The sequence below is a fragment of the Pyricularia grisea genome, chromosome I (assembly GCF_004355905.1).
Source record: "Pyricularia grisea strain NI907 chromosome I, whole genome shotgun sequence".
Taxonomy (NCBI): domain Eukaryota; kingdom Fungi; phylum Ascomycota; class Sordariomycetes; order Magnaporthales; family Pyriculariaceae; genus Pyricularia; species Pyricularia grisea.
The window spans coordinates 2,637,396-2,650,612 of NC_044973.1; the positions used below are offsets into that span (position 1 = coordinate 2,637,396).

Below are 13,217 nucleotides of genomic sequence, written 5' to 3' on the forward strand. Positions count from 1 at the left end.
AATAGGATCCGTCGTGCCCGGGGTTCGATTCCCCGTATCCGAGTAGACCCATCTCTTTTTGCATTCAATCTGTGATCGATCTAAATTTCCTCCCTCTATTTTCGCACCCTTGAAGTTCACCACGACTGGTGGCATGATTAAGGTTCTGCTCTGTTGGATCTTTATTTTCTTTTTCAATTGGAAAGGCTGGTTGGTATGGGCTCTGTATACGAAGTACTTGTTTGTGGCTGTCAGGGCAGCAAGGGCAAAGTCAAAACCCTTTCGTAATCAATACATCTCTGAACAATGCCCACTTTTCAGTCTGTCAATAATCATTGCATCGCGATTAGGTCATTCAACCCACCATCTGAGGCAGTCACTCGGGTTTACAAAACAAGCACTTCTATAGGAATACTCACTCTCCCGGCCAAAAAAAAAAAAAAAAAAAAAAAAAAGGGAACAAGACTTGTTGTGCAGGTATTTAGTATTCCTGTGACTGTACGGAGTACCACGGCCAAGGTATCTGGAACCCGGACGGGAATCCCACAACCAACAGGGCCCCTCCAACAAAATCAGTCAAGCTGTGATAAATGTAAAGCATTGGGTATTTGACCTAGCGTTGGAAGCCAGCTAAGGTAGGTACCCGCGTCACCGGTTAAGGTCTCAGAGTTCTCCATCACGGAGGGTCTGTTTGCGACAAGGAGAAGAGTAAGACAAAATACAAAAAAAAAAAGAAGAAAAAGAAACAGAAGAAAAGCAGTGGCTTGATGCGGTCGGTACACATGGCTCTCTTGCTCTTCCCTTAACTCGGAGTCTAATTTTCACCTCGCTCAAAATCAATCAGCATTTTGCCCTCAGCCTGACCGAATGGTTGGGTCCCGGGTGCCTTTGTTAACACCAACTCTGACGGCCAAAACGGCTTGAACACGTTATTGCCCACCTGGAAAACACCCCTCTCAAGACATCCCCGAACCCCACCCTCCAAGAAACCATAAACCAAGGTCAGTCCGGCTTCCCAGTGCCAGGTCGCCACCTACCTATCGCTGTGCCTTGGACAACAGCCTCGCCGTTGTATGAAAGGAATATGTCAGGCCGAGATCGTCCTACGGACCCAAAAACTGGGATTGGCTGCGAGATAGCGCGGCCATTAATATCAAATGAACCTTATACCACAATGATAAAAAAAAGGACACAAAAATCAAGGCAGCGGCAGGTTGACGGGAAACTCACGTCAGTGGCGCGAGCCAGTGTGGTAGGGAAATTTTTCTTATATACCTTGGACTGGCGGTCTGGCGAACCTACTTCTGCCCGTCCGCCCTAACCTTGCTAGCATCTCACCCATAATGATTGCCAGCTCCAGGCTCCGAGTTTTCCCTACCCGCTACCCATAACGGTGCTTACTTCAGTACATCTCGATCGAAAGCAAAAACCGCAAAAGTCCAGGTCACATGGGATCATACGTGGCAGTCATGTGTAAGTGGGCTGATACTCCCATAATGACGGGCAGATCATGATTTACGTATATGATATTTGAATCGGACCGGATAGTGCCGGGTGTTGCAACACCAAGAGGAATAGGAAGAAAAGAGAATCAGTTGTACACGCAAAAAAGCAAGCCGTGCCACCCAAGCAAACATACCGAAAATGCCCACTCACTATGATACTCCAGATCCAAATCACCATGAACAAACAAAATATCCAAATAGGACCACCGCCAGACATAATATGCACCACAAACACTGGCCAAGACACTACTGCCCAAGACCGCTTCCACAGCCAATCAAAACATGCCGTTGGAGGCAGCTTGGAAAGCCCCAGACCACCTTCAGATCCTTGACATGACCACCGCCTAAGCAAAATCTTGCTAATGTCCACTCGACAGTACGGGCTGCAGATGTCAACCTCACAAGACCTCAGTTGTAGTAAGAGGCCGCGCTGCGATATCTCGACCTGCTTTCTGGAATGTTGTACGATGAGTACTCGGGAGCGTCCCAGTGAGATGTCTCAACATGCCCCCAGCTAGAGGTGGTCGGATTCCGCGTGTCGACGTTGCCAAACTTTGCACGGCCAAAGGGGGTTCCCTGAACATCGAAATAGCGGCTAGGTGAAGTGCCTCCATATCCGTCATATTCATACTCTTGGGATCGCCGCGGAGATGATCCGACTTTCTCGGTGGCTGATCGGTGAAACTTTGGAGTACGAGAGCTAAAGTCCCCAGTCATATTGTCGGTGGCTGCTCTGTTAAGCTTTGGGGGACGATGGCCATAGTCCACAGAGCCTTGTAACTCATGATCTGCATAAGACGCGTGCGCGCGTGACTGTGTGGGCATACCGCCGGTCGTCATAATGCGATACTTGGCAAATTCAAGATGATTCTGTGACTTGACCGGTAGGTTCTGTGTCTTGGTCAAGGCTGAATCCTCAAAGGATCGAGGCGGAGTAGGTGCGTCCTCGACATAGGTAGTCCGGCGGGAACTAGAGTTCTGCCGTTTGGACTCGCTACGCGATGATCGCCGCTCCTCTTTTGTGCGACCACTGTCACGGTCCCTAGACCTCTCGCGGTGTCTCTCATGCTCTCGTTCGCTTTTGGTGAAATCTTCGGGAAAGCTGCGAATATCCTCCATTACGGGCGTCTTCTTTGGGCGAACATCGTCCTCGACAGAAACCTTCCTCATCTTTTCCTTCATTGCGTTGTAGTCTCTCATTTCCCTGGTATCCGCTTCCATCTTCTTTCTTGAGGCACGTCTCTCTTCGTCCTCCTTCTCCAACTTTGCCCTTTCTTTCTCCTTTCGCTTTGCTTCCGCCTTCTTCTTCAGCTTCTCTTCTTCCTTGGCTCTTTGGATACGTGCCTCTTCCTTCTTGGCTTGTTTCTCGTTCTCCTTGATTCGTTCCTTCTCTTCACGTTTAGCCTCCTTACTCCTCAACTTTCGCTGGCGCTCTTCATCATCACGCTTCATGCCCCGTGTCCTGTCGCGATCGCGGTCTTCGCGCTCTCTATCGCGATCACGATTTGATGGGCTTCCCCTACCGCGATCCCGTTCACGTTCCCGTTCCCGTTCCCTGTCACGATCCCTTTCCCTGTCGCGAGCAGATCGATCCGTCTCGCGTGAGCGATCTTCGTCCCAGGAGCTGGGCCTTCGGGTTTCCCTCGAAGCGTGAGGACCGCTCCTTGGGTCTGTTTCATAAAATGCCGGGTCTGACGAGCTACGGAAATCCCATTCGTAGCGAGCTTTGCTTGAGCTGCTCCTTGAGAATCCATAAGGTGTTTGGGGTGATGAATGATGTGTGCTTGTTCCGTAGTATCCGCTCGATGACGGTCCACGGCCGGCGGCTGGCGCTGGTGCCTGGCGAGTACTCCTTGCCAGCTCTTCCGCCATCTTGTGTTGTTTGACAAGTTTGTGGTAGTCTTGCCTCTTGTTTGTGTCTCCCAGAATCTCCCATGCGTTCTGGACGGCCGCAAACCTGTCGGTCGCAGCCGTCTTATCCGCCTCTGGGCATTTGTCTGGGTGGCATTTTAGCACCAGCTCCCTATACCTCTTCTTGATGACATCGAACTGGGCATCGGCAGGGACGTCGAGTGCCTTGTATGGATCTGGAGGTAATGGTTCTAACATGTTGGCGAGAAACGTGTATGCGTGTTTGCGCTATGATGCGACTGGACGGAGCTGCGTCTGATGCTTCGGTCGACGCCAGCGTGAGGGAAGCAATATTCAGCTGTTGAGCTGCTGCGGGTAACCCAGGGAGAGGAGCTATCGCGACAGCTCTCTCGAAATGGTAGCAGTTGGAGAAGTCGCAGTGGAGCGTATTGCTGGTGTCGGTCTATACGGTAGACGTGAGAGAAAGGGCCCACAGTGGCGTTTTGAGGCGGCAGGCTGGCTTGGTATAAGGTGGGTTTTGGCGGTTTGAGGTTGTACAAGTACCTATTGGTCGTGTTGCATTCCAGTGTGGCAAAGAAGAAGAAAAGGGGCGACACCGTTGGTTGGAAGCTAGGGTATAGAAGGGAATGAATGATCGGTCAGGCGAGACGAGGAATTAAATGTACATGTGTAAGATTCATAAGATAGATATGAATGTATGCAAGAGAATGTATGGTACGATGCAAGGTAAGAAAGAAGTCGGCAAGGTAAAGGTAAGATAGGTAGAGGTACGTAGGTAGTCAGACAGCTCGTGGTAGCAAGCAAGAATCGGATGCTTTATTGTGGTGGAAAAAAAAATCAAGAGAAGTGTGACAGTAGAATAAAACAAAAACAAAGAACATCGAGGTTGTTGGTATCTGTCATGCATGCATGCACAAAGTGGTGCCCAAGAGACGAAGCTCGAGCGACCGGTCCCAAGTAAAAGTCAGGCAACCTGGTCGGGACGAAGGTGCGAGGATGAGGCTTTCTAAGAGAGGTTGCGGTGTCGACTGGCCGCCCAAGTTAGACGGGGTCCCTTGCTCGTGGTTGGCTGCGCCGTGCTTGAGTTGCGTCGCCCGCTTCTTCTTCCTCCTCTTTGATGGGCGCCCACACAACGGCAAGCGTGCGAAGCAAAACTGGAGTCTCTGAGGTCCCAAGTGAGGGTCAGTCCCAGGGCCTGTGAATGGTCCGTTGATGACGCTAACAGCGGAGACGACATGGGGCGACCCCTTGCCCCCCCATTAGTTGACGATTTGTAGCCAGACGATTGTGCAGGAAAGCACAAGTGGATCGGAGTGGGCTTCGCACCGTGCGACACTAGGTCTAGCAGAAATGCCCTGCGGTCTTGCCCAGAAGACCTCACCTCTTGACATGGGAAGATCAAATAGATCCCAGTCGCTTGACTGCAGCCCCACCAATTTTTTGCTAGAAGGAGCTTTTGCACCCCACGCTGGGCGATGATGTACTGGATACAACAAGGCAGTGAAATCAAGAACAGAAAGGGATGGAATAAAATTCATACCTTTTTTCAATAGACTGTAAAAGCGACAAATCCCTCTGGATTTAGGATTAGGCAGGTATCAAATTAAATCTTGGAAAGGATTTTATTGTAGGCAGGCTGGCGGCAGATTGAGATGCCTTTTCGACGGATGATATCTTCCCTTGGCTGGTAAACAGGTCGTCTCCGACACGAGCCTTATTCCCTTACAGCTCAGGTACGACCCCACGACTGGCTCGTGCAAGGCAGGCTTTCTCAGTGCGACGGATTCTCCAACCCCTCCAAATCGTGAGCAGGAGATGTGATGACACGGCGCAGCGACTTAGATGGCCTCGGCCCTGACAGAGTGAATAAAATCCAAAAATGGCGGCGAACCACTTTGCAAGCTAAGCAGGCTCGCGTGCCTGGCCTTGTTGAGATTTGCACTCGTGTGTGGCGTTGAAGTGTGGTCTCCTGCTCAGGGCACGTTTCGCAAGCATCGACGGGCCGCGCCACACACCATCACAGCCTCGCGCGGGCGCTCTCGTCCTCGGCCGGATTGCGTCTAGGCCGAGACGCCAAAACGCCAGTTACAAAACGCCCGGGGGGCCGTTGAGGCGGTTGTAATGGCGGGACAAAGGGACAAGGATGGAAAGAGACACCTGGGTATTAGTGTCTCTGATTATCAGGGGGTAGTTAGAGAACAAAAAATCCTGACTACAGTAGGTAGATTATCACGTAGATGGATTTTCAAGGACGAGAAGGTATCTAGGTAGGTATTTAGCATATACGCCGTGGCTGTATCGTCACTTGCGGGCTTCCTCGCTTGTCGAGAGTGGCGGTAATGGCACATTAGAAAGGCCGAATGATACTTTGTGTCGGTCATGTCCGTATTACCAAGCTCCCCTCCACGCTCGTCACGGATTACACAAGTTGAATCACTTAAGCCTGCAAGGGTTCAGGAATGATTCGTAAAAACCGTTCACGCTTAATCGGGATGTTGAAAATTGCCGACCGCTTGCCAAAATTTTGACATGTAAACCGACGGGTTTGGCATTTTGGTGCTAGTCTAGGATTAATATTCGAATAGTGTTTTCCGCAAGGCCGACAATGTTCCTTGCCTTTTACAAGTCAGCCAAGTGTTGATGGGTCCTGCGGAGCAGCGATGTCCTGGCAACGACAAGAGCGGTGACGGCCTTCTGTTAAACGAACACTTCGAGTCCACAGCCATAATCCCCTTACTCAGTACACAAAACTTATCGCCGAAGGGGTTTAGAGGGGACCCCAATGGATGCGTCGCTTGTTGCGAAGGAATGATTGTGGATTTTGTGCGGCGTCTTCAGGATGGTTTTTTCTGCAACTAATTAACTCCTAACTGGTTGTGTATGATGACTGAAAGAAAGGAGCTCCAGAATTGACCTGTGAGCCATGGACACTGTAGGTAGGTAGATCCACCCGTCTTGGCCCCAACGGGAATGATAACATGACGTCTGACTTGTTTTGCAAGCTTGTTATTATGATATACTGTACCTGCCTGCCTATGGTCTGGTCTTCCTTCCCCTCGGTCTATTCGGGTCACGCAACCTGCAAAAGGACGCGACAGTCGTTCGGTCTTACAGTAAAGATCGGGTTTTCTATCACCCCACGAAATCAAAACCTGTTCGGTTGTTTTCCCCATGATCGCACACGCAATGCATGGATTTACAAAAAAAAAAAAAAAAAAAAAAAAAAAAAGCGATTAGCTGATCCGGTGTGTATCAGGCCTTTGGGTGACCACTTACTATGACCTCAACCTCTTTAAGTCTCACATCATTCTCCAAGTAAGTCCCTGACCCCATTCTGCTCATGCTTGCAGCAGACCCAGCAACAACTTTTCCGAGCTCTATCTCCTGTGGTCAGGACCATCGGAGCATCGTCAGGAGATACCCTTGTCCACATGGCTTTCCTCGCATGGAATCAATCATGGCCCACATCGGTAGGAGCTCTGTGTAGATCTCCGTTGTTCCCTAGGCGGGGGACCAGATCGATCAGCTTACTGTACCAGGCAGAGTGCCGTTAACGAACGGGGTCAATTGGCGAATTACCTGGGCAACTTTGACCGCTACTGTCGAGTTTGCACCACCTTGTTTGGGCTTACCTCTAGAGCAGTTATGTTCAGTGGTTGGAGAAAACATCCCGAGGCTCTCTATGTAGTTCACACAGCAATGCAAGTCTACAGATGGCCAATTCAGCTGTTCATCCGCTCGCAAGCCAGGAAAGACCCCGTTTGCGGCCCCGCTGTTGACAACGCCACCCGCAGTCTCGTGTTTGTCGCAACGCAAACCCACCCCGAAAGTCTACGATACAATAGATTTCAGTGACAGAAGTTCAACTGTGCATAATTGACCCTGGGTGGAATACGGTTTGCTCGGCTAAGTCTTTGATCTAAGCTTGTCACTTGCTGTCCTCGCACCTCACAAGATACTCAGGAATATATAAAGTGCAGTGTTATTATTTGCTCTTTTCCCAAGGTAGGTATCTTTATGCGCATCCCTGATACCAAGAAGAGCATGATCATATCCCTCGTCAAACACCATTCTGTTCTACAATCCGCATCCGCAGGTTCAAGGTACCAGTGCCAAGCTTCAATCCACCGCGTGGGACTGGCTTTCTGATTGATCACCTAGCTTGGCTCCCGTGACCATGTGGGATCGCCTAAACCTGTCTACCAATCAACTAAGCAAATCCTGCAATTTTGCAAGGTTGGTGATGCTTCTTAGGTACGGAGTAGGGTCGGTACAGTACAGTATTATTCTCAGTCAAAACCCATGTCTTGCGGGGACGACCTGGATCTATGCATCGTGAAAACAATGGACCCAAGTGACTTGCGTCAATACTTTTTCTTTCTTGTACTTCTTTTTTCTTTTTATCCTTTTTTTTTCTTTTTCTTTCGCAACCCCCGAGCCATGTGGGACTAACGGCTCAATTTTCAAAGAGGGGGGCTGTTGAGGGGTCATTTTCGTCTTTCCGCTGTGCGAGGCTTCTCTCCAGCTTCAGTTCCATCACGTCAAGGATTTCGATTTCGATATGCCTTGAGCCTAAACTCCGATAGCCAGTTCTACTCTATTAAGCTTCTTGCGAACAAAGTACCTATCCGCAGTTCGTAACCTTGAGCAGCAGGTCCCAGGACTACCAGTAAGCAGGCGGGCAAGCTACTCAAGCTACTGTAGTAAGCTACGTAATGTGTCTTGGATAAGGTAGGGATCACGGAAGAAAACATAGTGCGGGGCCTGTACAGCACATAGCATCCCGCCTTGATTACCCAGGGGTACCTCGAGATGGCTGAGAAGCTAGGCCCTCTTGGCCCTCTTCATGGGCGTAAAGGGTCCCTCAAAGAGGTGGCCTTCCTAATTACCTTAAATCACAGTACGGAAAAAGAAGTCAAGGGGTGCTTTACTCGAGCGATCTGAAAAAAGACCAACTGTATATTAGGGAAAGATTAACGAACGACAACTCAGCCGTGCTTTTACCAAGCTTGCAAGTCTACCAAGAAAGAAAAGCATCAAATAGTGTCCGAAGGATAAGAGCAACGAGTGGAAATAGAGTAACAGAGCCTTTCCCTGCTGATCTTCCCTAACCAATGACGCCAGCCGGGTCTCGCTCAGCTGGGGCGTTCTGGGCGCGGGGCCAAAAGTCTGGACCAACCGTTCCCGCCAACCTCAACCCCGCCGTCACATTCTGAACCCCTCCTTCCGAACCGGAGGTAGTCTTCCCAAATACCCATGCCATCTGCCATCCCGTCAGCTGTCGTGCTGTGGTCAGACCTTCCAAAAACGTCGGGCATACAGGGCCGGGTTTTTCTAGGTACTGCTTGCGGGAGGTACCTGTTGTACTTCATTCAGCTCGAGTTTCTCTGTGGCGGAGGCGATTTTGTGGAGGTACCCCATGCGTCAGCGAATGGGGAGGCAGGCACCATTAGTCACTGCAAGGGCTGTGTGCAGTGCCTGTCACCCGTTTAGTAACTTGGCAGAAAGAGGCAGAATATGGTCTCGGCAGCAGACAGTCTGCTGTGCAAAATGGTGTGTAAGCTGATGGCGATGATGATACATCTTCAGAGACGCTTACCGGGTGATCTCTAATTCGGGTTTAAGCGACAATAATGGGCTCAAACATTTTCCTCTGGTATTGTTAACCATTGCTTGGTTTATATAAGACATGATTCACATTTTACCGGTAATGTTTTATATATGTTTGTCAGTCAAGATGGAGAAAACTACCTATTTGGCAAGCTTAGCTGTTTATAAACCCCCCATGTCAACAACCATGCACATCATCAACATACAAACATACAGCAAAGATAGGTTGACGGGCAGCCAAGGTGCATGCAGAGGGGGTTTTCCCCCTATGCACATTGTAGTTCCTCCGCATAGGCAGCTTACTGGGGTCTTTTGCCGCACCACTAGTCTAACAAGCCAGTATTCGATATGCAGGACTCACGCATGCTGCAGGGGGGCGCTAACCAAACAGCCTCTTTATCAGCCGCCAAAAGTTGCCTGTGACTGTGTGATACAATCAATACATTGCATGCCTCTCAAGACTTTTAAGTGGTATCTGTATGGTGGAGTTCTGGCTCAAACAATGAGCAAGTACTGTGGAAAGCGCCCTATTGAGTGATGGTCAATAAAAATCCATGAGCCTGACCAAATGTGTGTGGTTGAGGTCGTCGAATCAACATTCATTATTGCCATGCGCTTTGACTAGATGTAGCAAGACTTTGTTTGCTTGTTATATTCACAGGGGTCGTCTTCAGCTTGTGTTCATACCTCACATGTCTAGGTACCAATCTAGGCAATCTAGGTTGAGTGGATGTGGTTACACACCCATTGTCTCTCGCAAGCCTTCCCTCAAACTACTCGTCTTGTCGTGTAAGACAAGTTCATGACTTAAGCGTCACGGGCATACTATAGGCCTCGGCTCGCTACTTGGATGGTGGCTTGCGATTTCAGCACAGTGAATTTGTATTCCGAGGCCTACTTTTTCTTTTCTTTTTTTTTCTTTTTGCTCATTCTCCAGATAAATCATTTTTGCTTTTCTTGCCATCTTGATCCTATCGATTTAATAATTTCAAATCAGATCATCGTCAATTATGACTGGTTTGACAATCGAAGTGGATAGATAGTACACCGCGCCCCCTGCAACTCTCTTCTAGTCTAGACCTAGACTTGGAACAACTATCATCTTGGAGGCCTCTTGAGGCGATGGGGCTTGCGTTGCGACGACAAAGAAAAGTTGAACTTTTGCGCCCCAATAGTGCGATGTCATGGCAAAAAAAAAAAAGTATGCAAACTTTTAGTCTCCGAGGACGCGTCTTACCCCCGCGTAGAGGCTCAGCCTCGACAGGGTTCCGTGTATAACGTGGTTGGTCGGGCGCAAAATACATGCAAGATCTGGAATGGAGGTGTAAGCCCACTCAACATTTGTGACCGAGAGCGAAAGCTATTTGCACGCGACTTTTTCGTTGAGGGCTTCGAGCGGGGGCGTATTTGCTTACTTTGCGTTTTGTTTCTTGTCGTAGTGTACCGTCAGATAGGTAGCCTAGAACTCTTCCCATGTGGGCAAATCTAGATCAATCACGATCGGCTTATTGAACCGTTTGCCACCCAGATGCGGGTAGCTGTTTGCCATGATGGAACAATTCACCACGCACGTTTCCCGACGACTCGTGCTGCCAATTAAGGGTGGTGGTTCTTTTCCGGAGGGTGTGAGCTTTTGCAAATTGCCAGAAGCGGCATGTCTTGCCATATCAGGAATACCACGGGCTTGGCTGCTCCCTTCTGCTTCCTCAGTCGACAAAGTCCCATCTGTCTGGCTCAACGCGCTGTCGATGCACACACCATCGTTATCCAGCCCTTTTCTTCCCTTCTTCGAGTCACCCGTCAGGTTGACAAGAGCCATCTTGTTCCCAACCCCGCTTGTATCTTCCCAGACTGTGACACTCGTCTCTTCGTAATTCCTTTGCAAAGACTTGGAATCACTAGCCAAGTCCCAGCGTACCGTTTCAGCACCTCTTGCCTCGTGAACGTGGCCACAGATGGCAAGCCGCGGCCGCACGCGCCACAACGCTCGACGCAAGGTCTCGCAGCCTAGGGATCCTCGGTGCGTCCCGGTCCCATCGCAATGCAGATGGGGCGGCGTGTGCGTGACAACTATGTCTGCCGACAAAGGAATGGCGTCCCAGAGCTCCGAGGCCGACGGGCCGAATGAAGCTGCCGGTTCTCTAGGGCGGTTGCTCTTGCGACGTGGCGAGCCAGATCTGCTTGCCCCGGTCGTAGTGTCCGAAAGGGTAGACGACGAATCTGGGTCGCAGGAGCTGAAGGCCCAAAGGCCATTTCGCGGGCTGTAAGGAGACCCAAAAACTGTAAACTTCGTGCGAGGCCCACTGGGGCTCGAGAGTCGTATTTTGGCAGTGCTCTGGCAGAGGTAGGTTATGCTGGGGCTCGACTTGAGTATATCGATGCAGTCAGCGGGCGATTCAAGTCGCTGATTATGGAAATGTGTTCCATACTGCTGATAGAACTCGGCATCCAAGCTGATGTCATGGTTTCCTTCGCTTTGAATATGGCTCTTAGCAAATGTTATCCCAGCGCTAGTAGATCTTTGACAGTGGGCGAGACTATGCATGCATCAGATAAAAGCAGCTTGTTGTCTTACCAGCTATGACTATTTTGGCCTCGAAATCAGTCTTTTCCAACCACCTGACAGCTTTGGAAAGCTAATTACAATACCGGGAAGTGTAAAGAAATCAGCCTTTATGTATCTGGAGTGCTCGTTTCGTCCTCTCGTTCACATATACTGCCTGCAGCTTTGGCAATGATGAATCCTACCTCGGAGAGAGTGCCTTGATTTGTCAAGTCCCCAGCATGAATCAAGACATCCCCCTTGGGGAGCTTCACTTCATGATTATGGGTATCAGAAATGCAGACAAATCTTGTCCGGCGAACCTGAGGGGGCTTTGGGGGTTGATCATGTGAAGCTGGATTTGACATGGCTTCAATGACGCAAACACTTAAAGCTTCACAGGTGCGTCCAAAGCCTGGCGGGAAAACAAGGTCTGCAAGATTGACGCAGTTGGAAGGCGGCCGCTGGTGTCAAACTTTCTGTTCTTCCATTTGCCCCTCAGTCTACCTGGTCGCCGATGAATGAGACTGTGGCTTGCGAGAATGGGGGCTCCCGAGACAAAGAACTAATTCCCCATCCACTTACAAGCGACGGACGTAAGGACTGACGGGAGTTTCCTGAGATCAATCGCGGGGCCGCGATCGCATATGTGAGTTGCGTGCTCAGTCAGATCCTTTTTTATTTTATTTTTTTATTGTGCTCTTTGAACGGCACTTTCCGTCAAAGAAAAAATAAAGGCGAGTTATAAAAAAAAATGAAGACATATGTCACAAACTGACGGCAGATGTCAAAAGCAGAACTAACAGACAGTTGACAAAGCTTGTCACATGGACCGCCTAGGGGCTGGAATGGAATCGGCGCAACCCGTCGTTGAAACGGCGGCGTTTTCGACTTGATGATTGCCATCAAGATTTTTGGTTGCTTTTCAAATCCTTCCAGAGTGTCGAAGAATCCTAATTGGCGACTTCAGTGTCTTGGTTGGCCCCGGAAATACCGCGACCGCTGAACCAACTTCTAGAATGCCGACCATTCACAACTAAGGAAGCCCTATTTCGCCCCTGGCGCGCAGAGGTCGAAAATGGTTCTTGCATCAGAAACCTGGCGTACTGCATGCAGGGATAGGGTATCTTGATAAGGTACCTACCTACCTTACCTAGGCTTGCTAGGTAAGGTACCTAAACAAACTTCAAGCATCAGTCAAACAGCCCTGTTTGTGACAGTGCAGCCCTGCCAGACAAATCAAAATACTTTTTCTCGAAACATCTGTGCAAGTATGGAATTCGAGCAGTATCATCCATCCATCGATCAGGAGTGCTCTCCCTGCGAGGTGGCACTGCTCGTCATGCATCGACTCAACCCCTATCCAGATCACGTCCATGCGTACAAGAACCGTGGTTTGTCACAGCTCGGCAACGCAACAGAACCTGTACGATAGCGATATAAAAGACCCCACACTTTCTCAGCCAGTAAAAAAATAATGCAATCGGCGATTGCCGGTGGTACAGATGGATACTGCTCATACACAGTCGTTTTGTGCTTTTTACTCCTGAATCAAGTGTAAAAGACAGACTCCCAAGCCTGGCACATCCTACGACAGCAAAGCCCCAGGTATGTCTAGGGATAAACAATACTGCGCACATTGGTGTCAAGGATTTGTCGGTGCATTTTACTTTTGCACATTTCTGCCAATCTTTGCCAACTTGTCAAAG

At 49.6% G+C, this 13,217-nt stretch overlaps 4 protein-coding genes across 4 annotated transcripts; all 4 read right to left on the reverse strand.

Moving 5' to 3' along the window:
• Positions 1 to 1,892: 1,892 nt before the first annotated feature.
• PgNI_05835 (uncharacterized protein) lies at positions 1,893 to 3,593 on the reverse strand (the record flags this gene model as incomplete). Its single annotated transcript, XM_031125866.1, has 1 exon — positions 1,893 to 3,593. One exon carries the CDS (start codon positions 3,591 to 3,593, stop codon positions 1,893 to 1,895), a length of 1,701 nt encoding a protein of 566 aa, XP_030982488.1.
• A 4,836-nt stretch (positions 3,594 to 8,429) lies between these two features.
• PgNI_05836 (uncharacterized protein) lies at positions 8,430 to 9,074 on the reverse strand. Its single transcript, XM_031125867.1, has 2 exons — positions 8,956 to 9,074; positions 8,430 to 8,897 (listed from the first exon to the last, which is right to left on the reverse strand). Exon 2 carries the CDS (start codon positions 8,726 to 8,728, stop codon positions 8,492 to 8,494), a length of 237 nt encoding a protein of 78 aa, XP_030982491.1. The 5' UTR covers positions 8,729 to 8,897; positions 8,956 to 9,074; the 3' UTR covers positions 8,430 to 8,491.
• Positions 9,075 to 10,179: 1,105 nt separating this feature from the next.
• PgNI_05837 (uncharacterized protein) lies at positions 10,180 to 11,966 on the reverse strand (the record flags this gene model as incomplete). Its single annotated transcript, XM_031125868.1, has 4 exons — positions 11,715 to 11,966; positions 11,542 to 11,602; positions 10,465 to 11,435; positions 10,180 to 10,326 (listed from the first exon to the last, which is right to left on the reverse strand). The coding sequence occupies exons 1-4, from the start codon at positions 11,874 to 11,876 to the stop codon at positions 10,180 to 10,182; spliced, it is 1,341 nt and encodes a 446-aa protein (XP_030982490.1). The 5' UTR covers positions 11,877 to 11,966.
• A 368-nt stretch (positions 11,967 to 12,334) lies between these two features.
• On the reverse strand, positions 12,335 to 12,693 carry PgNI_05838 (uncharacterized protein). The gene is made up of 2 exons (XM_031125869.1): positions 12,653 to 12,693; positions 12,335 to 12,555 (listed from the first exon to the last, which is right to left on the reverse strand). The coding sequence occupies exon 2, from the start codon at positions 12,536 to 12,538 to the stop codon at positions 12,434 to 12,436; it is 105 nt and encodes a 34-aa protein (XP_030982483.1). The 5' UTR covers positions 12,539 to 12,555; positions 12,653 to 12,693; the 3' UTR covers positions 12,335 to 12,433.
• Positions 12,694 to 13,217: the final 524 nt, after the last annotated feature.